The sequence below is a fragment of the Phacochoerus africanus genome, chromosome 14 (genome assembly GCF_016906955.1).
Source record: "Phacochoerus africanus isolate WHEZ1 chromosome 14, ROS_Pafr_v1, whole genome shotgun sequence".
Taxonomy (NCBI): domain Eukaryota; kingdom Metazoa; phylum Chordata; class Mammalia; order Artiodactyla; family Suidae; genus Phacochoerus; species Phacochoerus africanus.
Window position 1 is genome coordinate 6,781,866 of NC_062557.1, and position 25,552 is coordinate 6,807,417.

At 53.3% G+C, this 25,552-nt stretch overlaps 1 protein-coding gene across 2 annotated transcripts; it reads right to left on the reverse strand.

Moving 5' to 3' along the window:
• On the reverse strand, positions 1–23,524 carry DNAI2 (dynein axonemal intermediate chain 2). Of its 2 annotated transcripts, XM_047758602.1 has the most exons (13): positions 23,436–23,524; positions 19,256–19,449; positions 18,711–18,872; positions 17,604–17,725; positions 14,782–14,924; positions 13,700–13,813; positions 10,398–10,537; positions 9,387–9,509; positions 6,779–7,002; positions 5,425–5,560; positions 4,392–4,538; positions 3,320–3,544; positions 1–1,214 (listed from the first exon to the last, which is right to left on the reverse strand). In XM_047758602.1, exons 2-13 carry the CDS (start codon positions 19,436–19,438, stop codon positions 1,110–1,112), a joined length of 1,824 nt encoding a protein of 607 aa, XP_047614558.1. In that variant the 5' UTR covers positions 19,439–19,449; positions 23,436–23,524; the 3' UTR covers positions 1–1,109. The 2 variants fall into 2 exon arrangements, with proteins under 2 accessions (XP_047614558.1, XP_047614559.1); XM_047758603.1 differs by lacking the exon at positions 23,436–23,524 and having other exon boundaries at positions 1–1,211; positions 19,256–19,719.
• Positions 23,525–25,552: the final 2,028 nt, after the last annotated feature.

Below are 25,552 nucleotides of genomic sequence, written 5' to 3' on the forward strand. Positions count from 1 at the left end.
AGGGGTCAAACCCGCAACCCCATGGTTTCCAATCGGATTCGTTAACCACTGAGCCACGCCGGGAACTCCTCAAGGGCACTTTTGGTCCCCATCCGGATCACCTGACACCCACAGAACCAAAGGAGGTCAGAGCTTTTCCTCCTGCAAAGCTGCCCCTGAACCATCCTCTCACTCTACCTACATTTCTGGTCACCGGACGCTCTGCTTTGTTGGGTTTTCGGGGCAGCCCACTGCCCATGCTGGAGCTTCCGTGGGCCTGCACTGTCCCCGGCCCACAGTTGACCACTGTGCAGCGTCGGGAGTGAGCTGCCGGGGCTCCTGTCCCGGTTCTGCCCGCCACGGGCCCTGTGACCTGGGCAGGTCCCCACATCTCTCTTGGAGCCTGGAACCTGTTTCTTCCTCTTTCAGGGAGGGATGCTCAGAGCACAAACCTTGCAGGGACTTTATCCACAGAACGACATGAGGTAACATGAGAACAGTGCATAACGAGCACTACCCGTCAGCACTATTGTTACTAATTTAATTTTAGGAGAATGAAGATGGGAGAAAGCTTTTGCCGTGCATAAGAGGAACCAGGCTCCTTTCATCTGCCGACTCCTGCCCTCTGGGAGGCAGACATTCCCCAGGGGCGCTGCTTGGAAAGCTTAGAAATGGAAAGCTTGCTGCTCGGAGGTGAGTGGGGAGGGTCGGGGGCACAAGAGACCCCCTCCCTCCACCACAGGCCTTCCTGAGGCCCGGCCATGGCTGTGGCCAGCCCAGTGGAGGCTTTGCAAACTTGTCAGGAAGGACCTCACAAAGGTGAATTCGAGGGAACGGGCAGGGCCGGGTGACGTGGGCGAGGTCAGCTGGCGTGTGGCTGAGATGAGGGGACCAGCTCCGGGAGAAGCCCTGCCCCTTCCCTTCCTCTGAGGGGTCTCTGGGGATGATGAGGGCTCAGGAAGCCATCAGGGACCAGGGATTTGCAGGGTTTGGGGCTGGGTCAGGGCCCCTTTGCTCCCCCCGCCCCGAGACCCTTTAAGGGAGGCGCTCAGCCCCCCACTTATAAAGCCAGAGCTGCGCCGAGAGATGGGAACCGGAGGCGCACGTGTGAGCGGGACTGCGGGCTGCGGTCAAGGCTGACCTTCCAAGGTCGGGCTCTCTTCACCGCCTCTTTCTTCCTCCCCTCCGTCCTCTCCCTCCACCTCCTCGTCTGTCTCCAGACTTGGTCGCCTCTGCTACGGAAAGACAACACAGAATCGTTGGGGGCGCGGGGGGGGGGCAGGGGGGCAGGCCTCCCCTGCACACAGGAAGTGAAGCCCTTGAACCTGGGTTGCTGAGCGCCCCGGGGACAATGCTGCCCACCCCACGAGGGCTAGAGGGAGCTCAGCACAGTGGCACAGCCTTGGGCGTCTGCCGCTTGCTGCCTGGGCAACCTCGGACTGGTTCTTCCGGAGTCCCCTTGGTTCCCTCCCCTGTCAAGGGGGCATGATTTCTTGTAGGGCTGGGTCTGGGATTAGAAATAATGAGGCTGGAGTTCCTCTAGTGGCTTTTGGAGATAATGAACCTGACTAGTATTCATGAGGATGTGGCTTTGACTCCTGGCTTTGCTCAGTGGGCTAAGGATCCAGCGTTGCCACCAGCTGCAGCTCAGGTTGAAGACAAGGCTCGGATCTGGCGTTGCCGTGGCTGTGGTGTTGGCCAGCGCCTACAGCTCCAATTTAACCCCTAGCCTGGGAACCTCCATAGGCCGCATGTGTGGCCCTAAAAAGAAAAAGAAGAAAAAAAAGAGTGTAAGGACCCAGCTATGCTTTCTCAGCTCTGACCCCAGAATTTCTGGCCAATGGCAGACCAGACTCAGAGGCTGGCAGGAAGGGTGCCGTGGGCAGAAGAGGGAGGGGGCCAGGTCCCTGTGAAGCTTCGCCCCTTCTAACAATCCGCTTCTTCAGTTGGAGTGGCCAAGTTCTGTGGGAGCACATTTGGAGACCCCAGCACCAGGCATGGAGTCTATGGTCACAGTGCAATTTGTGGGCGTTGCTGTCTGGAGGGCCGGGGGCCCAGGGGTGATGGGAGGGAGGCACCCAGGGCTATGGGTGAGAAATCGGGGACTCCAGCCTTGCCTCGGCCCTACGTGTACCCCACGGATGGTGTGCGAATAGAGCCCCTCAGATCCAAGTGTGTCCAGGTGTAAAATGCACCTGACGAAATTACAGCCTGTTTCTTGGGCCAGTGGGATGGAGGCAGGCGCGGGGAGCAGTCACGAGAAGGAGCCAATCATCTCCTTCGTGTGCTCACCCCCTTCGGTCACCATCCCTCCATTAGGCCTGAGAACTTGCCACTTGGCTCCCCTTGTTGGCTGGGCTGGCTTTACGGCTGGGCGCCCTGTGGGTCACACTGCATGTGCTGACCAGGGCACCCCACATGCTTAACTTTCTGCTGCCCTTGTCTTGAACTTCTCAATACTTTTTTTTTTTTTTGCTTCATCTGCTGCATGCAGAAAAGTTCCCGGGCTTAGCAATCAAATCCGCACCACAGCAGTAGCCAGAGCCACAGCAGTAACATGCCAGATCCTTAACCCACAGAGCCACTGGGGAACTCTTCCATACCTTTGAACTGGAGGTCCCACATTTTCCTTCCTCCCCTAATTAGATGGCCAGTCTTACTTACAAGGGCAGACGTTGGCCCCCATTCCCTCGTCTTTTCCCTCCTCTTTCACACCTTAGCATCTTATCTGTGGGCCCCTAAAAGCAATGGTCCAGACAGACCAGGTCTTTTTTTCCCCCTCTATCCCCTGGCACAGAAGGGGGCCTGGAAGGTGACCAGGCACCACCTTTATCGCTCAATCTACTCATTTTCCAGATAAAAATTAAGGACCAAGAAGTCAAGTGACCAACCCAGGAGCTACAGCGCAAAAGTTCTCTGGAGGTGGGGCAATGGATAGATGAGCTCAGGACCTCCCCTTGACCCCCGGCGGGGTCACCAGGGATCTCACACGCCACTCCCCCCCAGGTCTCCAAGGCTTTCTCTCTGATAACTTGTATACCCTCGGGTTCTCATTCAGTTGGTCACATGCAAGTTCAAGTTGCCCACCGTGGTGGGGAGAGGATTCTGAGAAGCACGGGGCATGGCTCCTGCACTCAAGGAGCCTGACGTCTGGAGGCTTAGGATTCCTCAAGGAAAGGGGAGTGATTCCTGCCATTTGCCTGATGGACAAATAAAGGTCCACCTGATGAGGCCCCCTGCTCAAGGTCGCGCAGGGAGGCAGCCCCGGACACTGTGGGTCCCTCCCAGAGGACCCCCCCCGCCACGCCCCATCCCCAACTCTGCTCGAGGCCCCGGCAACCTTGGGCTTCTTCTTCATGGCTTCCGCCTCCTTCCTCTTCAGCTCTGTGAAGATGACATCAAAGAACTCCTCCTCGGCCTTGGAGACCAGCTCCTCCAAGTTCAAGGTGGGCTCCTCCTCCCTCAGGTCATCGTCCCTGCCCTCCGCCTTGCCCTTCTCCTTCAGCCGCATCTCACGATGTCTGGCCTCCAGGATCTTCTCCCGCCGAGTCTCACGCTCAAATATCTGGAGCACACAGGGAGGAGAGGCCATGGGGCGAGACAGGCCATGGAGGCGAGTGGCTGCCTCCATGCACGGGGGCCAGGAGGGTTCCCCTCGCTCTACTCCAAGCAGCCCCCACAGAGCTCCACACTCAGGGCTTCTGGCAAGAAAGGAGGGCTAAGTATTGGGGCCAGAAGGCAGGAGCAGGGGACGCCAAGGGACTCCATTCCAAGAAGTTCCAAGAACAGGGACACAGGTATGAAGAACACCCTCGAGGGTTGTACCACACGGCGGCCCCGGGTCCATGGAGGACCAGCTCAATGATGGGACCATAATCTCAGGCAAAACCAGCAGGGTCCCCCAGGGTCTCAGCACCGGGGTTTTCAGGCCCTCTGTGGGCCCCACGGTTCTGCGGGGGCATCTCCAGAGCTCCCTGGCAGGGTGACGGATCTCAGCCCCCCAGCACCCCTTCCCCAGGGCTGTTCCCCTCCAGTTGGCTTCTCCACTGGCATCCTGCTAAGTCTCCATGGGGCAGGTTCTGCTGCAAAAAAAGTACATTGTTTGAAACTAGACAAATTGACTGAATCCAATCGCTTTGATTTGCAGCTGAAAGATGGAAGCCTGGAGAGATTAAGTGACTTGCCCAGGGCCACTTGGCTCCTGCGTGATGAAGCCAGGGCGGATTCAGACACTGCTAACACCCATTTCTCGTGCTCATTTCAGGACACGAGGCTGCCTACCCCCAAATGTCCACCCATTTCCCAGGAGGTGACAGAGAGGGGTGTCGGTTCTTCTCTGGCTGCCCTGCTTGGCCAGGGGCCCAGGTCAGGATAGGAGCTGGCATGTGCCTCCCCCCGGGCCCCGCATGTACCGAGGAAGCCGTGTTCTTCTCATTCCTCTGGAGGGTGCACAGCCCAGAGGAGACCTCCAGCAGCGTCGCTGTCCCCAGCTGGGAACCACAGGCGATGAAGGACCCGCTGTCCTGCACCCGGAGGCTAAAGAGGGCCTCATCACACACCTGTTGGAGGGGCAGAGCCGGGCAGGGGAGGAGAGAGGAGCAAGGTCATTCTTTCTTGGTCTGATTACCTGGCTCCTGGGGAGGCTGAGAGAAGCAGCCCCCTTCAAACATCCTTCATGACTCGCCTGACTCCACCCTCAACCTGCAGGACAGAGTCCACACTTAAGACGGGCTGCAAGATACTTCACTCCCAGCCTCATCGCCCGCCTTACCCCACCCACCTTCGGTCCAGCCCCGCTTTCTTTCTTCTTTTCCTTTGTTTAGCTACACTTGCGGCATGAGAAGTCCCCCGACCAGGACTCGAACCGGAGAAACAGCAGTGACAACATCTCGTCTTTAACCCATTGAGCCGCCAGGGAACTCCCAGCCCCACTTTCATTCTGCAATTGCCCAAACCCTATGCTTTTTTTCTTTCTTTTTTTCTTTTCTTTTAGGGCATATGCATATGGAAGTTCCCAGGCCAGGGGTCAAATCGGAGCTGCAGCTGCTGGCCTACTATGCCACAGCCACAGCCACACCAGATCCGAGCTGTGTCTGTGACCTGTGGTGAAGCTGGCAGAAATCCTAGATCCTTGATCCACTGATTGAGGCCAGGGATCAAACCCGCATCCTCAAGGAGACTAGTCAGGTTCTTAACTTGCTGAGCCACAGCGGGAACTCCCCCTACGCTTTTCCATGACCTCAGCCTGCAAGTCTCTGCTCGGGCTTTGCTGATATGATAACATTAGCTCAGGCTGGAAGGGTCAGCAGCCAGGAGTCTGAGCTTCTCAGGGAACAGGCCTGGCGGGAGAGGAGGCCAGGCACCTGCTTGTTTGCCTTTGTTAATTTCCCTCAGGTGATTCTGAGGGCCTGGATGCATGGGGAGGGGTGTGTGTGTGTACATGACCTTCAGGCTGAGGGCGGGGTCACACTGCTTGAACACGAAGTCCCAGATGTCCAGGGTCCCGTCCATCTTGGTGGTGAAAAACACCGCCGGCCTTACAGGGCTCCAGGCGCCATCAGTGAGATAAGCCATGTGGTACCTGCCGGGAGCCGGATGCCACCGGTCAGGGACCGCTTTGGTTGGGAGGGACACAGATCCCACAATGAGATGTCACCTTCCACCTGTCAGGAAGGCTAAATCATTAGAAAAAACCAAAGATGAGTGTTGGTGAGGGTGTGGAGAAAAGGGACCCCTTGTGCCCTGTTGGCGGAATGTAAATTGGAGCAGCCACCACGGAGAAGAGTATGGAGCTTCTATATGTGGAACCCCATGGCATAGGGAGTTCCCCGGCCCGTGATCAAATCTGAGCTGCAGTTGTGACCTAAGCTGCCGCTGCGTCAGTGCTGCATCCTTAACCCACTGTGCTGGGCCAGGGATCAAACCTGCGTCCCAGCGCTCCCAAGCTGCCACCGATCCCATTATGCCATAGCAGGAACTCCTGGAATCTGGATTTTACAAAATAACTCCTCCTAGAAGATTCTGAGGCAAGCAGGTTTGGGAACCACTGGAACCAAAGCAGCCCCTTAGGGTCCATGGTGGCACTGACTTTGCAGGGGTCTGTGGCTGCATAAGCTGGAACCTCAGATGCACACTTAGGAAGGCAAGAAGGGAATCTGTCCCCAGGCCCAGGTTGCTGCTCTGCTCGCTTGGATCCACCTGCACAGCGGCAGTTCTGCAGGGCATGGCTCCCCGGCTCACCACCCCGACGGGTCTCAATCCAATGGTGTCCCCTTGGCCTCTCTCTGGGCAAACAAGGTGAACCCCGGCCCCCTGCCCCCCACCCTGCCCCAGCCTTTCTGATCCAAGACTGGTGCTCTGTCCCAACCCCCCCTCAGCCCCGCCCCCCACCTCCCAGGAGAGGAGACCCACTGAGCTGTCCTGAGCAAGTGCCAGACTCTCACTCCAAGCCTCCTGGGTTCAAACCCCAGTTCTGCTCGTCACCTCAGCTAAGAGGCCAGAAGCATGTGGCTTTGCCTCCACGTAGCTCAGTTCCCCAGCCCAGGGAGGCCACGGGAAGAGCATGGCTGGTGGGGATGGCTGGAGGGTCATGAAAATGAACCCATGGCTGTCATGATTGTCAGTCTCAGCAGTTTGATGCTTATTCCTTCAAACTGAATCAAGCCACTTCCTAGCAGGGGCTTAGGTGTTTTAGGAAGTGTTTTTTACATTTTACGGGTGTTCACACAGAGGCTCCTGGGCTGGGGGGCCTTGTCCCCTCCATCCCCTGCATCCCCTCCCGCCCCCGCGCCCCGCTGACTTGGTCCACATGATGGATGACTCCCGGCTGTCTTCCGACCAGATGCGGGCGGTCCAGTCGCCGACGGTCAGGAAGTTCTTTGGGTAAAACGGGTTTCTCTGCAGGGCGTAGACGGGGCCGTGGTGGCCCGAGAAGGTGCACACGATCTTCTCGGCCTGCGTCTTGGCCTTGCGGTTGCAGGAGATGACGATGCCCTGCTCTGTGCCCACCATGAACTTGGTTGGCTGTGGAGGGGGTGACAGGGGAGTGGGAGCGCCATGAAACATCAGCTCAGGGTTTAGCTGGCAGGGTGAGCGACCTTCTGGGGTCAGGGGGGTGGGGGGTGGGGGGCCATTCAGAGGTGCTGGAAATGCCCTCAGTTTGGGTCTCTGCTCCGGCTGTGCCCCATCCATCCCCTTCTAGGGATCCACCCCCACTCTTTTTTTTTTTTTTTTTTGCCCACGCCCACAGCATGCAGCCGACTCCTGGCCAGGAATTCAACCTTTGCCACAGCAGGAGACCTGAGCCACAGCAGTGACAACTGGATCCTTAACCTGCTGAGCTGCCGGGGCAAAGCTGCCCCACTCTTTCCGCTCATCCCATCCTTCTTTAGCACCGGCTCAAGGGGCCCCTGGGTAATGAAACCCACCCTGACTTCTGGTCCCTGGAGAATCAATATCATCACCAGCCTTCATCTTGCAGCATCATCGTGTCCACTAAGCACTTTGCCATAAAGATCCTTAACGTCTGTTTACACATAAAGTAAATGAATAAATCTAGAAGAGCCCCCTTCAGCCTCCAGCTACTATTCCCTGCAAAACTGGGTTACATTGTACATCTGTGTTCATAGCTTTTTTTTTTTTTTCTTTTGGCCATGTCTGCAGCATTTGGAAATTCCCAGGCCAGGGATCAAACCTGTGCCACTGAGGTAACCAGAGCCACAGCAGTGACAAAGCCAGATCCTTAGCCTGCTGAGCCAGGAGCGAACTCTGATACCATCTTTATTCGTAACAGCTAAGAAGCAAAAGCAACCCACCTGTCCATCAACGCACGAAAGGATAAACAAAATACAGTCTCTCCATACAATGTACTGTTATTTGGCCACACAAAGGGAGTACATTCTGACACATGCTACAATATTGGATAAACCTTAAGGAGTTCCCGCTGTGGCTCAGCGAAAATGATCTGACTCATACCCATGAGGACACATGCCTGATCCCTGGCCTTACTCAGTGGGTTAAGGATACGGCGTTGCTATGAGCTGTGGTGTAGATTGCAGATGTGGCTCGGATCCCAAGTTGCTGTGGCTGTGGTGTAGGCTGGCAGTGGCAGCTCTGATTCAACCCCTAGCCTAGGAACTTCCACCCATATGCCGTGGGTGCAGCCCTAAAAAGCAAAAAAAAAAAAAAAAAAGGGAGGGATAATCACATTACGTCCCAAGATAGTCCTGGGTGATTACCCACGCTCAGTACGAAAGGCAGTTACTAGGGTCTGGCGCACAGAGGGGGAAGATGAAGACTAGCGGCCGCGTGGTCACTGCATCTAGCGCTTGGCCTGGAAATCCCTGGTGCCAGGACAGAAGGTTTTTCTGAGTCCTCCCCACGGTGACCTCCACACCCAGGGTCAGGGGTCAGTAAGATGGCCTTCCACAGCCCACCACATTCATGCCCTGGCGTGGGTGAGGATGCCACCCCCAAGGGCTTGGGAATGATGTCACATGGCCTGGAAGCAAACCAGGAACAGTCCCAAGGGAGGAGCCAGGCCAGGAGCCATCTGGGGAGGTTGTTTTCTTGCTTTGGAAGGAGTCTTTGTTTGCAGCTTCTAGAAGCTTCCCTCCTCAGATACATCCACCTCCTGGTTTTTTTTTGGGGGGGGAGTCTTTTTAGGGCCATACTCGCGGCATATGGACGTTCCCAGGGTAGGGGTCGAATCAGAGCTGTAGCTGCTGGCCTACACCATAGCCACAGCGACACCAGATTCAAGCCATGTCTGCGACCTACACCACAGTTCATGGCAACGCCATATCCTTAACCCAGGCCGGGGATCGAACCCACATCCTCATGGATACTGGTAGGGTTTGTTACTACTGAGCCATAACAGAACTCCCACCTTACTGCTTTGACATTTCTTTCCTGTTCTTTCGCAGGTGCCAAATGCCATCCTCTGCCTGTGCTCTGGTTTTCCAAGGAGTCTCCTCTGATCTCATTTCCTTCTCCAACACCTCGTCTTTCCCCACAGGAAGGAAGAGACCAGCTCAGGGTCCCACGTGAGGCAGGGACAGAGGCCGAGCCTGGCCTCTGAATGCTGGTCCTGGACAGGGCTCTTCTTATAGCACAGGGCTTTCTGGAATCCTGTCCTGTCAGAGAGCTTGCCTTCTGATCAGCCCAGCCACTAGCCAAATGGTGACACTGAGGGAATTAGAACCACCTCCTTCCTCTACTCCACTGCCCCCTGCTGGAAAGGTATTGTAACGACCACACAGATCTAGGAGGACCAGGAGAGGATGGCGCCTCCTGGACCAGTCCAGGGCACAAGATGAGAAGCCTCTGATACACCAGCCACGGGCCTGCCCTTGGCTCTGGCTGCCCTGGAAATGGAAGCCAGGAAAGGGAGAGGCAGGGACGCTCACCAGAGTGGACTCAAACTCCAGGGAGATGGCCCCCAAGGCATTCTCCAACTGTTCCTTTTTGGAGATGTCCATGACAACGACCTCGGTGGGCTCGCTCATCTTCCGGATGTCCCACCACATGACCTGATGGGCAGAGGGGCCAACGTTGAGACCTGGGGTCCCTCGATTCTCCTGGCGTTTGCCTTCCTTTCCCCCTCTACCTTTCTTGGGGCCAGTCACTGCGGCCAAAAGGGAGCCTGACAACTGCTACCAGTGACCCAAGGGAACAAACATGCTTTGCGAATCACTGCTCTGGTCCACAGTCCCAAGCCTGGCTGGTCATCAGAGCCATGGACAAGCTTCCTAAAATCCAGAGCTACTGAAGGAAAACCTCCAGGTGGGGGCCCTGGAGTCCATACCTTTAAAGGCTCCTCACTATATGGCAATATACAGCAAACATCAAAATGCACATATATTTTGACCCAGAAATCCACTGAACGTATGCTTCCTGGCTGTGCAGAAATCGACATAAAAATGTACTCTTTGCCACTTTTTTTGGTTAACTACAAATTATTGAAATCTACTTTTAAAACTATAGCACAATAATTTATTACATCTTTAACAGGCATAGGGAAGCACTTTATGAAATATGAAATCATCTTCAAGTCATGTGAAACGAAAAACAAGTGCAGATCAACGTGTAAGGTGTGCAGAAAGAGAGTGAAGAGAGAGAGATACGTTTGCTTCTGCCTGCAGACCCTGCCCCTGGAGGCAGAAGAAAGAGGATGGCGTGGGTGGGGGCCGCCTAAAGGGAGGGGGGACTGGGAGGCTGGGAGGCAGAGGTGGGAGGAAGGCCTTAACTGTCTGCCTTATTGTACCTTTGGGGTTTTGTTCCGTTACATGTATTACCTTGTATTCAATTTTAAAAATGAAATACAAAAGGGAACATTCTTAGGGAATTTCATTGAGGGCCCAGGGAACCGCTACTGCTCCCCACCCCCTTTCCCCCTACAGCGCCTGGCTGGTCGGCACCTGCCCGTCCGTGGATGCTGAGAAGCATTCGGTGCCCGTCTTTGACTGCAGCCAGATGGTGCCATATACAGGGTCTCGGTGACTGAACTCAATGGTGGACAGCTCTGCCACCAGGCTGCCTTTCCGGGTGTCCCAACAGGCTGGTGGGGAAAGAAATGAAAGGGAGCTGATGGGGTCATAAGCTTCTTTCCTTTGTGCAGGGAGCACGGGATAGGAGGATGCTGCTTGCTTGGTTTGGCAGGTATTTGGTTATTTTAGAATCAGGGCTAGGTTCAAACCAGCCTGAGTTTCTATCAGCCTCCAAACCACGCTTCATTCATTCCACTGATGCCCTAACACATGCTGAGCACCATGCGGGGCCCTGGGGAAGCCGCTGGAACTTGGGCAGACACAATCCCTCGGAGGCAGGACACGGACTTGCACGTACAGCCTGTGCTGTGATCACTCTGGAGGGAGACACACGGGGGTGGTCCTGGTGGAGGAAGTGAGGAGGAAGAAAGACTGAGGATGAGCTTCGGGATGGAGTCAGGCCAAGAGAGAGGAGCACCTCCACCCCAGGGGAAGGCTCTGGAAAGTAACACCATTTAGGCAAACCTCTCCTGTCGCATCGACTCATTCCCTTTCAGTCTCTGTTCCTTGGCTGCTTCTGATCGGAAAGAAACCCACATAGGAGATTTAGCCTTTCTCCTGATTGATTATTAGTACTTCATCTCTTCTTCTTTACCAAGAAAGATGGGAAGCTTATCCTTTTTATTGCTTTGGTCCTGACAGATTCTGTTTTCATTTTCCCACGCATGCGCGGTGAGCACCCACCCTTTTACTCAGCGCTATTTCTAGGAAAGCTGGTTTTGTAAGACAGCAACAAAAGAACACGATCCACAAGTCTTAATGCACGGAATCCAAGTCCAAGCCATTTGGCCCTGGACCTCTCTGGCCCAGAAAGAGGTTTTCTTGGCTAAGCATGCTCGATTGGGCACAGCAATGCCCAAGGATGGGTTCCCCTGTGTCCACTGCAGGCAGCAGCGCCCCAGAGCCTGGGCTGGTCTGAGCTGGCATGAAAAACCACTGAAAGAGGTTATGAACAATGAGCCAGGCAGGGCTCCTAGCCCCGGCCAAGTAGCTCTGCTAGTAGTCTTTTAGAGCCCCAGCACCCAGATAAATTTGCTGGGAGACATCTGGTTACCCGAATCTATTTCAGAACCCAGAAGCTCCCCCAGAAAGGAGGCAGCAGGTGTAAAAGGGAGATCAGAAGCCACAGTGCGCTTTTGAGAAGTTTCCCCACCGTTCCGGCTCCCACTCTTGGAGTAAGAAGAGGATATGGGAAAGCATGTGAAGATAGCACGGGAGGGGAACCCTTTTTGTGCCTGGTCGAGTCTGGCCTGGGCTGTAGACCAGAATTAAGCATTTAGCTGTTTCAAGGCCAGAGGTGGCGGGCAGGCAGGAACGTTCCGGGTCCATGTGGGCAGGTTTCTTCTGGGCTCACCAGGGATCAGAATGTTTTCTGAGTGTGCCGCCAGCAAAAATGGCACAGTCGGGACCGCTGAGGATTCCCTCCTCCATAAAGGCCATGAGAAAATTGGCAAAAGTAGTCGGATTCAACTTTATCAGAACTCTGGATATTAGCCAAAGCTTGCAGCGAATAAGAGCGTTTATTCAAGAAAAACAGCTGAATCTTGGTAAGAACAGTAAGTTTGCGGCATCGTGACTTGCCCTGGTTAGGATCCTATACACTCCGGTTCCATGGTAGCCTGGACAAATAACATTCTGCGTTCCTGCTAAAAAAAAAAAAAAAAAAAAAAATAGCCTGGCAGTTTCTGCAGGATGGAACAGAATGGGGCTGGAGCTCTTTCAAAGGCTATTCAAAGAACTATCATTATTTGATCTGTCCAGTGGTTCCCTAGAAGGTTCCACCTGCCCCCCTCACTTGCAAGGTTGTCTATATTCAACTTGACTTGGAGCTTGCCCCGTGAAAAAGGTTTTTTGTTTTTTTTGTTTGTTTGTTTTTTTTGGCCGTACCCTAAGCACCTGCTGCTGCTACTATTACTCACACCCGTTACCACATAGGTTCCTGGGCCAGGGATCGAACCCATATCACAGCAGCAACCCAAGCAGCTTCAGTGATAACACCAGATCCTTAACCCACTGCACCACCAGGGAACTGCAAAAAAGGTCTTTTTAACAAGGCAATTTTGACAATAATTATAATTAGCTTTGCAGCGTTTTGAAGTGGTGGCTAACACATGGGGCGAACAATAGGCTAACCAAGACGCTTAAAAGGAAAAGCCGGAGATCAAGATGTCCATCGGGATTTTGAAAAGCTCCGATGTATTCCTGGGACCTAGAAGGTCACAGGCACGGGTGCGGCTGGGTGGACGCCCAGGGCTGTGCAAAGGCTCGGGAAAGAACCGAGTAGGCCCTAAGGTCTCACCTCTGAGAAAATCAATACCATAAAAAGTTGGTTCTTTGAATACAAAATTAACCATCCCCTAGCCAGACTGACCAAGTGAAAAAAAGAGAGAGAACTCTCAAATTATTAAAATCAGGACAGACACAGGAGGCATTACTACCAGCCTTACAGAAGTGAAGTGACGGTGAGAGAATATTCTGAACGATTACACGCCAATAAATCAGAAAACCCAGGTGATGTCTTGAGAGACACAGCTATCAAAACTGATTCAGGAAGAAATAGAAAATGCGAGAAGACTTGTATCAAATGAAGAGGTTGAACTTTCCTTTTGAAAACTACCAATAAGGAAAATCCCAGGACCAGCTGGCTTCACTGGTGAATTCTACCAAAGCTTTAAAGAAGAATTAATACCAACTTCAAAACAAAAAACAAGAAACAAAACAGAAGAGGAGGGAACACTACCCCATGCATTCTATACGGCTGCTGTTCCTCACACCTGTTACCCTATAGGTTCTCCTGGCTGCCCTCCCAAGAGGGAGCTCCCCAACGGTCTCATTATCCCTTAGCCTCTAGCTACCCTAACCTAGCTCAGAGTAGGTGTGCAATAAAGGTTCCTGGATTTCACTTGACCTGTAATTTTCTAAACGTTTTATTTTGAGCGAATTTTAGACTCACTTGCATTTGTAACTGAGGACACGGCTGAGGTGATCAGCAAAACCGGTGTCACTGGGACATCTGGAGTTGGTCAGCTGCGGGAAGTACCCACCCCACTTTGTCCTCCACAGCCAGGGGGTCTGGCAGGTGGGCTCTGGTTGGACAGCAGTCAGGGCCAAGGGGCCCCAGAGACCAGGGGACATGGGTGGGCTCCTGGTTAAGCACCTGGGTCCCTCCTTACCGATCTGCCCATTGTAGCAACCTCCCAGGAGCACGTGGGAATCTTTGGGGTTGTATTCCAAGGTGACAAGAGGAGAAGGCGGCTTTAGGGCAATTTCTGGCCGGTTGGGGTTTTCTATAAAGCAGAACAACAACAACAACTATAGATGTGCATCTTACCAGACCTGGAAAGAAAAGGACAGGGACAGTTTAATCCCCTTCTACAGATGGGGCGTCGGGGGAGGAAAGCCCTTCTCCAGGCTGCAACCTCTGGTTCTCAGTGGCTAGCACCTAGCCCTCGGGGCTCTTCTACTGGTTTTATTTTGGGGAATCAAGATTGTATGTGTGTGAGAGAGAGACTGTCATTCTACTCCATTTCCCAGGTTTGCTATAAAATGTGGTTTGGGTTCTAAGGTTTTACGTGAAGGTGACTCTCCCCTGACTTGTGTGAACCAGTTTCCCTGTCCGCATCCTGGGGATAATGACGGAGTCCAGCCCCTGGGGGCGGCTGTAAGAGCTCCTTCTAAGAGCTTCAGTGTGAAGCTCAGCAGCCACACCTGCTAATAATGGCTAGTGTTTATTTTCACAACGCCAACAAAGAGGGACTTGTGAGAGCTTGAAGCCTACCCTCTGCCCGCAACCTGCCAGGCTCTGTCCTTGGAGTGAGCACCACTGTCAACAATGGTCCCTGTTCCCAAGTGGACACACTGCCCCCTACTGGGGAAAAGTGCCAGGACAGGCAGGACGGAGGCAAGTCCCCTTCCCTCCCCCTTGGGTCCCTTCTCAGTTGGCTGGGGTCTCTTTCTGTGTATGTTCATTAGGGCCTCAGAGCTGGGACTCCATGGGGGTCTGGTCTTGAGTGATTTAAGATCTCAGAAGACGAGTTCCTGCTTCTGCTCTGGCTCAGCTGGGCTGCACCTGAACCCAGACAGGGAGGGGATGACACTGTGGCTTCTTCCCTGGTCCCTACGCATCGCCGGGAGGGAACAGCCCCCTGAGAGCCTCACTGCTTCTACCCTCCTCCCCCTGCTGTCACTGGCCTCTGCCCGGCTCCCTCCTCCTTCCCTGGGCACTGGACCCTCCACCCCCACCCCCGTTTCTCACCCAGGTCCCAGATGTATGACTCGTTGCTCATGCCCTCGGGTGCCCGCTGAAAATTCAGGCAAGAATATGCCACTGCCAACTTCCTGTTGCCATCGGGGTGCCAGGAGAGATGTGTGGCTGATCGCTTAATTTCCTGGGGATCCCTTTAGGGGAGGGCAAGAGGGCAGAAGACTGGAGCGCCAGGATCCCCACATTTCTTATTTGCTACATTTGTCCTTAGAAAAAGTCAAACATATTTAAATATTCACTCAGAGAAATTTATTTTTTCTTTTTAGGGCCCCACCTTCGGCATATGGAAATTCCCAGGCTAGGGGTGGAATCTGAGCTGCAGCTGCCACCTACACTGCAGCTTGCAGCAGGAGCACTGGATCCTTAACTGATCCGAGCAAGGCCAGGGATTGAACCTGCATCCTCGTGCATACTTGTCAGGTTCTTAACCCACTGAACCACAACGGGAACTTCCAGAGAAATTTATTTCTTAAACAAAGATGACAGGACTCTCTTAATCAGAAAACTGACCTCGCCAGCCATAAATAAAAATTAATAATAAAAGATTAAGAGCATGGAAATCAAATACTAAATTTCAGTCTGATGCTTTCGTTTGCTGAAAGTTTTGAGTCTGAGGCTTGACTTCTCATGCTCCTTGGCATTTGCCCAACTGAGCTGCAAACTTATGTGCACACAAAACCCTGCACACAGGAGTTCCCGTTGTGGTGCAGTGGTTAACAAATCCGACTAGGAACCATGAGGTTGAGGGTTCGGACCCTGCCCTCGCTCAGGGGGTTAGGGATTTGGCGTTGCCGTGAGCTGGGGTGTAGGTCCCAGACTCGGCTTGGATCCCCTGTTGCTGTGGCTCTGTTGCAGGCCGGTGGCTACAGCTCCGATTAGCCTGGGAACCTCCATATGCCACGGGAGTGGCCCCAGAAAAGCCAAAAAGACAAACAAACAAAGAAAAAAAACCCCTGCACACAGATGTTTCCAGCAGTTTTATTCATAAACTACCCAAACCTGGACCCAACCAAGATGTCCCTCCGTGGGTGAATGGATAAACTGTGGCACATCCAGACATTGGAATATTATTCAGCATTAAAAAGAAATGAGGAGTTCCCGTCGTGGCGCAGTGGTTAACGAACCCGACTAGGAACCATGAGGTTGCGGGTTCGGTCCCTGCCCTTGCTCAGTGGGTTAACGATCCGGCATTGCCGTGAGCTGTGGTGTAGATTGCAGACGCGGCTCGGATCCCGCGTTGCTGTGGCTCTGGCGTAGGCCGGTGGCTACAGCTCCAATTCAACCCTTAGCCTGGGAACCTCCATATGCCGTGGGAGCGGCCCAAGAAATAGCAACAACAACAACAACAAAAAGACAAAAGACAAAAAAAAAAAGAAATGAGCTATCATGCCATGAAGAGACATGGCGGAAACTTAATGCGCATTATTAACTGAAAGAAACCCATCCTAGAGGGCCACACCCCGTGTTCTTCCAAGGATATGACATTCTGGGAAAGGCAAAACCATGGAGACAGTACAAAGATGAGTTATTGCCAAGGGTTTGGGGGGAGGAAGGGATAAAGAGGTAAAACACAGGGGATTTTTAAAAATTGAGGCAGAGTTGATTTACAGGGCTGTGTTAGGTTCAGGTATACAGCCAAATGATTCAGTTATACTCAGATGCTTTTCCATGATAGGTTATTACAAGATATTGAATATTGTTCCCTGTGCCACACAGTATACTTGCAGTTTATCTATTTTATATATAGGCGTGTGTATCTGTTAATCCCCAACTCCTGATTCACACCCACCCTTTGGGTAACCATAAATTTGTTTTCTTTGTCAACAAGGGATATTTAGGGCAGTGAAACTCTTCTGCAGTTACACTTGGAATAAACAGCACAAAGAGAGACTACCGCCTCTGTGCTCTAGGCTGAGTGGTCCCCTCAGATTTCCTATGTCGAAACCTAATCTTCAATGAGCTGCTATTAGAAGGTGGGGCCTCGAGGAGGTGATTAGGTCACGAGGGGGGAGCCCTCATGAAGGGGGTTAGTGTCCTTATAAAAGAGGGTGCAGGAGTTCCCATCATGGCTCAGTGGTTAATGAATCCGACTAGGAACCATGAGGTTGCGGGTTAGGGCCCTGGTCTTGCTCAGTGGGTTAAGGATCCGGTGTTGCGTGAGCTGTGGTGTAGGTTGCAGATGCGGCTCGGATCCTGCGTTGCTGTGGCTCTGGCGTAGGCTGGCGGCTACAGCTCCGATTCGACTTCTAGCCAGGGAACCTCCATGTGCCGGCAGGAGCGGCCCAAAGAAATGGCAAAAAGACACAAATAAATACATAAAAATGAAAAATAAAAATAAAAGAGGGTGCAGAGATTCCCTCATGCCTTCTGCTCTGAGTTCACCGTGAGCAGATGGCTGTCTATGAATTAGAAAGTGCATCCTCTCCAGACACAGAATGTGACCGTGCTGGCACCCTCATCTCCGGGCTCCCAGCCTTCAGACCAGTGGGAAATAAATTTCTGTTGTTTATAAGCCACCCCACTTATGGTATCTCATTACAGCAGCCTGAACTGCCTAAGGACAGGTGAGAATGTCGTCAGTGTTTGCTTACTCTTTCCCCAGACTCTGTCCTCCCTTTCCACCAACCAGACCTGCCCCCAGGGTAGGGACCATTTGTCTGCTGGGCATTTTACTGCTCCGCCCCTTATCAAGCTCGGAGCACAGAGGGCATGGTACCCACAGCGTGGGGTGATGGGCAAGGGGTCACCTTTGGGAGCACCCACCCATAGAGGCGACGGAGACTGGCCAGACACCTGTCTGGCTGTAGAGGTACCTGAAAACATTGATGGTTTTAGCTGAAGGGGCCTCATCTGTCACCTCTACTGCATCCTCATCATCGAAATACTCCTGGTAGATGTCAATGGCATTATTCTGCTTGATGCAGTGCTCCATGATCTGAGGAGGACACATCAGGAGGTCTTAGCGGCAAAGGGAGGTCCTTTAAGCCTGACCAAGGCTGAGATGGAGTCTGGGAGGCAAGAAATATCTAGTGATTTTTTTCCCATTCTTCCAGCCCATGCATTTTCAATGTGGGGGGGGGGGGTGTGGAGCAACGCTGCCCCCAAAGCGGTGGAAGTTGGTTCTTGGGGGTAAAATAATATTACTCTTTGCACAAAGCACAGATAATCATACAACATATAAACAATATATGGTATACGTACACTATTAAATTTTCATGGTGGGGGAAGTGTCTAAAAAGGCTTGTTGGGGCACAATGAAAAAAGGTGAAGAAACACTGTTCCAAACAAACAGAGTTAGTAACCACTCCGTATATGGCATCCATCTCCTGGTTCTTCCACCCAGAAGTCAACTCTCCATTATTCCAAATGGCCAACAAGGAAAAGCTCAAGTGCAAGGGCCACCTCCTCCAGGAAGACGTCCCTGATTGCTTCCCTCCTTACGGGGCAAAATGCCAAAGCATCTCCCTCCTCACAGCTTTTCTTTCTATGTCATACAGTGATCGCTCTGTATCTGCCCTTGGCCTCCAGCAGACTACAAACTCTTTGGGGACAGGATGCATGAGAATTTCATTTTTGCAATCTCTACTGAGGCTAGTAGAGATTAGAAGCTTCGTCCAAATGTGTGGAATGAACGGATGATCCCTATTGGCAGGTAGCTGCCAGGTGGGGTTCCTTGGGGGTCTCTTTGCCCAAGGGTTTTCCCACTTTGCAGATGCCTTCTAAGACCTGTTCAGCCCTTGGACTTCCCTGACTTTATCATTCCGTCTGCTGTGTGGACCTGTCTGCCTGCTCCCAGACAGCAGGGTCCATAAGGCAGCTGGTGTCCTCCCCTGAGGAGCCACAGCCGCTGAGCTTGCCGTGCGGCTGGGGAAGCAGAGGGTGGCTGGGGCCCTGATCACTGGAGCCGAAGGAAGCCTTACCGAGCCCAGCTGTGTGATGGCATTGATGTAGTTCTCGTCCTTTTCCACCTTCTTCCGGAAGCGGATGGTCTGCTCCAGCTCTAGGGGGTTCACGTCCTTGGGCCAGCCCCCCTCGACGTGGTTAACCCCCCGGGTCTCCATCTCAAACCGCTCCGTGTTGGCCTAAACAGGGAGCCAAGGATGAGAAGGCGCCTGCCCCTGGTGTAAGCGTATGGCCACTTCTGCAAACCAGGATCCTAGGGCTTCCGGGTCCCTGGGCCCTGGTACCCTCCCACTGGTCTGGAGGCTGGGAGCCTGAGATGAGGGTGCCAGCACGGTCACATTCTGTGTCTGGGGAGGACACCCTTTCTAATTCATAGATGGCCATCTGCTCACTGTGAACTCACAGAGCACAGGCATGGGTCTGAGGGCACTTCTGCCCTCAGGCGTCCAGCATCTGCGATGGTCCAAGCTAACTGGCTCCAGGGGGATGGAGTCACCCAGTCCCACCTCCCTGACCGGGCGCCCACACCTCCATTGGCTGGGGCCCTGGGGCAGGGACCCACCTCGTGTTCCGACATGCTGGTGGAGCACTGGATGCCCTTGTCCACGGGGTTCCGCTCCACGAACTGCTGGGCCAGCTCGGGGTTGGGCTGGATGTCGATGTTCAGCTCCGCCTGGCGGTCGGAGAAGTTGCACTGCTTCCCGAACTCGCTGCGCCGCTTGACGTACACGTACACGATCTCCATGGCGCCGCCGGCTTCGGGGACAGAGGGGGCTGTGCCACGAGAGGCCCCGCCCGGCTGCTTCCCCCTCCCCACGGGCCCCACCAGGGGCGGCTCCGGGTTCCCAATCCCGGAGTGATCGGGGTGGTGGTTCCCTAAGAGAGTCACCCAGGCGCTGCCTCTGCATTTGAAAAGGTAATTTACAGAGAGCTACGTGCATGCTCAACACGACGCTGTTCAGTCCTTACTGCTGCCCTCCGAGGTGGACCGATTTCATTTTCTTAATGTTGTCTTTTGAAATCCAAAAATTCTATTTATTTATTTTGCTTTTTTTTTTTTTAGGGTCGCACCTGTGGCATATGGAAGTTTCCAGCTAGGGGTTGAATCAGAGCTGCAGCTTCCAGCCTACACCACAGCCACCGCAACACCAGATCCGAGTCACCTCTGCAACCTACACCACAGCTCTTGGCAATGCTGGATCCTTAACTCACGGAGCAAGGCCAGGGATTGCACCTGCGTCCTCATGGATCTGAATTGGATTCGTTTCCACTGCGCCACAATGGGAACTCCAAGTTTTAAAATTCTAATGAGGTCCAGTTTCTCATTTCTTTTTTTTTATGGGCCATGCTTTCAATGCCGTAACTGATCAGACTTGGAGGAAATATTTGCAAATCATATTTCTGATAAAGGACTTGTATCCAGAATATCTAAAGCCCACCAGATCCCCCGGGGCGGTGAAGAGCAGTTCCAGGGACTCTCATGGCATGTCCACTACAATGCCCCAAAACAGGCATCACAGTTCTCATTCTGCAGATGACAAAAACGATGGTCAGAAAGTACCAGGTCAAAGGTCACAGTTCTTAATTCTAAGTACACCCAAGACCCAGACACATCTGGCTCCAGAGCAGTGATTCTCAACCTTGTCTACACCCTTATAAACACCCAGAGGGCTTTATAAAAATCACAGTGCTCAGGCTGAACTGCAGACTAACTAAATCATAATCTCTCAGCAGTTTTTTAAAAAACAAAATAAAACACATAGGAGTTTCCTGGTGATTCAGTGGCTCTGGTTATTGCTGTGGCACGGGTTCGATCCCTGACCTGGGAACTTCCACATACCATGGGTGCAACTAAAAACAGAAGGAAAAAAACCCATGTAATTCCAGCAGGCAGCCAAGGGTGAGACCCACTGATTTAAAGTGAGGGCTCTCGGAGTTCCCTCCTTGGCTCAGCAATAAGGAATCCCACTAGTACCCACAAGGATGAGGGTTCAATCTCTGATCTCAGTCGGTGGGTTAAGGATCTGGTGTTGCTGTGAGCTGCAGTGTAGGTTGCAGGCTGGGCTCGGATCTGGTGTGGCTGTGGCTGTGACATAGGCCGGTAGCTGCAGCTCCGAGTTGACCCCTAGCCTGGAAACTTCCATATGCTGTGAGTGCAGCCCTAAAGAGACCAAAATAAATAAATAAATAAATAAAGATTCCCAGGCCTCCTCCTGCAAATGCTCATCTATATGTCTGGGATAAGTCCTAGCAATCTGCGTGTTTCACAGTCACCCTAGATGGGTATTAGAACCAGATCCACCTCCTCCAACCTCCACGGCTTCAAGGAACCAGATGGGTGGGCCCAGGCTGCTGAACCCTGAGATGCAGAACCAAGACAGCCTAGAAGCATGTGCCTGGGTGGCCTTGGGCTCTGCAGCATCTGGGAGGGTGATAAGCATGAGAGGTTAACTCCTAGGTCCCTTTGCATCCACATACGTTGTTCCTTGAAGCCAGTACCACCCATCCCCCATCCTCCCCTCACCCCAGAGCCCCAGGCAAAACTTGACTTGAACCAGACTCACAGAGAGCAGTATTTTCCACTCTTTCTTGTGGTTTGGAAATTCTCCTACTCGGGAAGGATAGAAGAACAGAGGGCTTGGAGAACAGAGGGCGGGGACAGAAGCACAAAATATAGCAGGTGGCCCTAACGGTTTATTCGACATGGACAAGATAGGACCTTGTGAAAAAGAATGCACATCCAATTAGCTTTTTCCCCTCCACTGGTACAATGCTGAAGTACAACAGGGCTGCACCTGAGCCCAACTCCCCCACCCCCATTCCCCTTTCTGTCTCCCAAGGACTGCCAGTCTCAGGCAATTACAAACTGCCCGTGTCTCTCTCTCTCTCTCTCCCTCAGTTAAAAGAAAATTGCTATGAGACAGCCTGCTCCTAGAGGACCCAAGGAGTCTTAAGAGCATGAGGAAACCCCAGGAAGAAAAAAATAGCCTCTTTAGCCCCGATCATATTTTTAACAGCTTTGTTTTCCTTCTTGGTGCTTCCCAAGGCCAAGCCAGGAGTGAGAACAGAGGCATTGTTTTCTCTCTGGAGGCAGACAGAGGGGACATTTAAAGCCTGGCTGGGGATGGGAAGACAGCTCATTCAAGGACCTCGAGTGGGCTCTTTCTCACAAACTGGCGAGGCATGAAGATGAATGGTGAAGTCAGAGCTGGGGGTCTCGGGAGGTCTCTCCCTGCCCTGGGGAGACACGTTCCCCAGGCTAGGCTGCCCCCCAGCAACTGTCTGAGCGGGGCTGTCTGCAAAGGGGGCTTCCAAAGGAGGCAGGAACAGCATTACTGCCCTCTAGGAGTTTGGGGGAGGAGCTCGACCATCCGTGGGAGCCTTGAGACCCCCAGGCATCGCAGACACACACAACTGGAGACGTGCTGCTCTGAATGTAAAAAATGCAACTGACTCCAGAGTTCCCATAATGGCTCAGTGGGTTAAGAATCTGACATAGTGTCTGGGAGGATGTGGGTCTGATCCTTGGACTTGCTCAGTGGGTTAAGGATCAGGCATTGCCTCAAGCTGCAGCGTAGGTCACAGATGCAGCTCAGATCTGGTGTTGCTGGGGCTGTGGCACGGGTGGGCAGCTGCAGCCTGGGAACTTCCATGTGCCACAGGTGTGACCATAAAAGGAAAAAGAGGGAGTTCGCTTCGTGGCTTAGAGGTTAACGAACCCAGCTAGGATCCATGAGGATGCGGGTTCGATCTCTCACCTCACTCAGTGGGTTAAGGATCCAGCGTTGCTGTGACTGTGGTGTAGGCCGGTGGCTGTAGCTCCATTGCAACCCCTAGCCTGGGAACTTCTATATGCTACAGGTATGGCCCTAAAAAGAAAAAGAAAGAAAGAAAAGAAAAAGAGAAAAAGAAAAACAAATTCAACCATCTCCTGTATCCTGGGGCAGTCAGACTGGAACCTTCAAATGTAAAAACTTGTCTTGTGCAGTCATCCTGAGCAAAGCAATTCCTGGAAAGAACCTCCCTGGGCTTAAGAGAAAGTGTGTTTTCCAAATAGGGCGCCAGGAGTTCAGTGCGGGAGCTTCCAGGGGAGGCAAGCAGAGGGTGCCCCCCTTCCTGGCCGCTGGACACCCTGGGGGTAGAAAGGCCAGAAGTTCTCCTCTTTCTCTGGCCCCCGCGGCAGCCCCCAGTCTCCGTGCCCCACCTGGCAGGACAGAGGAAGGTGGGGAGGTCTTTTTCTCTCTTTCTTGTGTCTGTGCACCTTCTGGAATTTGCACCAGGGACTCACTGGCCTTCCAAAGAGGCTGGGGCTTCCTGGTGCTCAATCACTATTATTTCTTTCCCTCCATTCTTACCAGAAAGCTCTCCTCTCCACAGGTCCAGCCTTCCCCCAGCCCAACCCCATCCTTTTAGCTGTAAGCCCTTCAGAGGTCTCCAGTCTCCTCCAGGAGACAGATGGCCTCTGGATCCGACTGGCAGCAGGGGGTGCAGAAGGCAAGGTGTTTAGAACCTGCTGGGTCCTTAGGCTGGGGGAGCGGGGAGCGTTGAGAGCCGCGAGGATTAATGGGGCGGGGGACACCAGCAGCGCTAGTCCCAGGATCCGCTACCTGGCAGAGCTAGGCCGGTAAGGCACCCCGCGAGGCGTTTCTGGCACTAGGGGTGATTCTCACCCTCCGGGCTTCTCCCCTCCCCTCTCCACTCGCCTCTTCAGCCGCGGACATCCACCCCGCGCCCTCCCTTACCCTCGGTCCGCTCCTGCTGCCGCTGGGTCGCCGGGGAAGCACCTGGGCCGAGGCGCGGGCTCCAGCGCTGCTCAAACGGCTGGGAGCCGCGGAGTTTACCCGTTGCTTAGCAACCTCGGCGGGGCTGGGACGCGAGGCGGCGCGGAAGGCGACTCAGAGCACGTGACTCCCCAGACCGCCACGTTGGAAGCGCCGCTCGTCCCCTTTAAGTTAGCGAGCATCGGAAATGATACACGTTTGTAGGATCTTTGCCAAGGCGCTTATCCAAGTCTACAAATCTGCATTGGGCAAGATTCCGAGAAAATGTAAATTGCAGCCGTCGCGCCTCGGCGTCCTGCGCCCTCGCTGCTCTGCGCCGGGGGCTCTGCTCTTTATTTGCTCCGGAGGTCGTTTTACCACCTCTTCCTTCAGTTTCCTCGTCCACTAAGTGGGCTTTATACCCCTCAGCCTCCTCTCTGCTACCATATCCCCAGCATGTTGCGTAATAAGCTTAAGTCTGACTACACCACTAGGATGGAAACTCCTGGAAAGTAGGGACTGGGTGTTTCCCAGTTTAGCTCTCGGTCACCGCATTGTGAGCATGTACTAAGTGTTTACTGAATGAATGATAAGTAGATAAGTTTTAAAGACGACATTCCTCACGGTCACGGCAATGAGGTTACGGCAATAATGTAAACTATAAGAAGGAGGTTGGGGGCTGAGAAGCACAGGTTTAAATCCCAGTTCAGCCATTCACTGATGGCATGACCTTGGGTGAGTTATTTTTCTAAGACTCAACCGTCCTGGTCAGCAAAGGGAGGGGACAGTGGCAGTACTTAGGATAACTGGGAGGACCAGCTGAGCTGACGTGGCACAGTGCCCAGGCTCCAGCCGACCACAGAGCTGGCGCCTGAAGGAAGGCAGCTCTGTGCAGCCTAGGGCAGGAACTAGCCAGAGTTCAGGGATGGGTGCTGGAGATTTGGACTGGGGTGGACTATGAATCATCCAGGAATTGGGATTTGAGGTTGGAACTGAGCCTCGAAAAATAGTTATAAGTTGCAGGAGAGAGAGGCTGGGAGAGGATTCCAGATGCTGAGCTAAGGGCGTAATGTGAACAAGGAATGGTGGTTGTCATGGGAGAAAGGCATCTTGCGGGACAGGAGTCCCTGCAGGGGGACAATGAGAGAGGAATTTGCAAAGGTCAGCTGGGGCCAGTTTGTGGGGGCTCTGGGGGGCAGTCTAAAGCATCTGGCCAGCTTCCAGGGGCGGGGGTTGGAGCCATGAAAGTACAGGGAGAAAGCAAACATTTCCTCCCTCAGGCTCCCCAACTTCTCCATAAATGAGTTTTCACCACTGCTGGGCAGAGATGGCACTTTGCTCAGCCACACTAACCAAAAGCAAGTCCAGAAGTGACTACTGCCACCAACTGCCCCCTCTGCTCCCACCACCAGTTCCTATGGGCCAAGGACTCCCTTGGGTGGATGCTGAGGGGATTGATTGGGGCTGGGTGCAGGATTGTCTGAAAGCCTCGCGGAACCTGCTCTTTGTGGTCACAGGTGGAATCAGACCCAGAAACAGATCAGCTCCGCCATGGAGTGCTGGCTGGTTTTGACTGCAATTATAGGCGCCCCTCCGCCAGTCCCACCCTGCTTTGGGAAGCTGAGGCCCTCTGCACACCCGTTATACCCTGGGTGGGGCTGTGGGTACAAAAGGGGGAAATGGGAAAAGTTGAAAGGCAAACCAAAGCCTCCCTTCTCATATTATTGCAGTGAATTATTACAGGCTCCCCTCCCCCCATCGCTCAGAAAGCCTGCACACTGCCAAGGGCCAAAGGGTGGCTCTGTTCACCGGCAACACAGGCAGCACCATGGGCAGGCCCGCCTCAGCTACCCTGGGACGCCAGCAATAGCTCCTATAATTAGAAGCATGCACATTGTCCCAGTCGAAAATACTGCAGTGCCGCTCAGATCTCTGCTCAATCGCCACAGGATTGGCAACTGAAAATCTTTGCTGAGTGCTGCCACTGGTCCTGGATGTCCCCAAGACAAGTCCACAATCCATTGCACTGCTGTTCTTTTAATTTCCCATTTAACCAAAACTGTGGTCAAGGACTCATAATGTAAAGCCTACCACCTTAA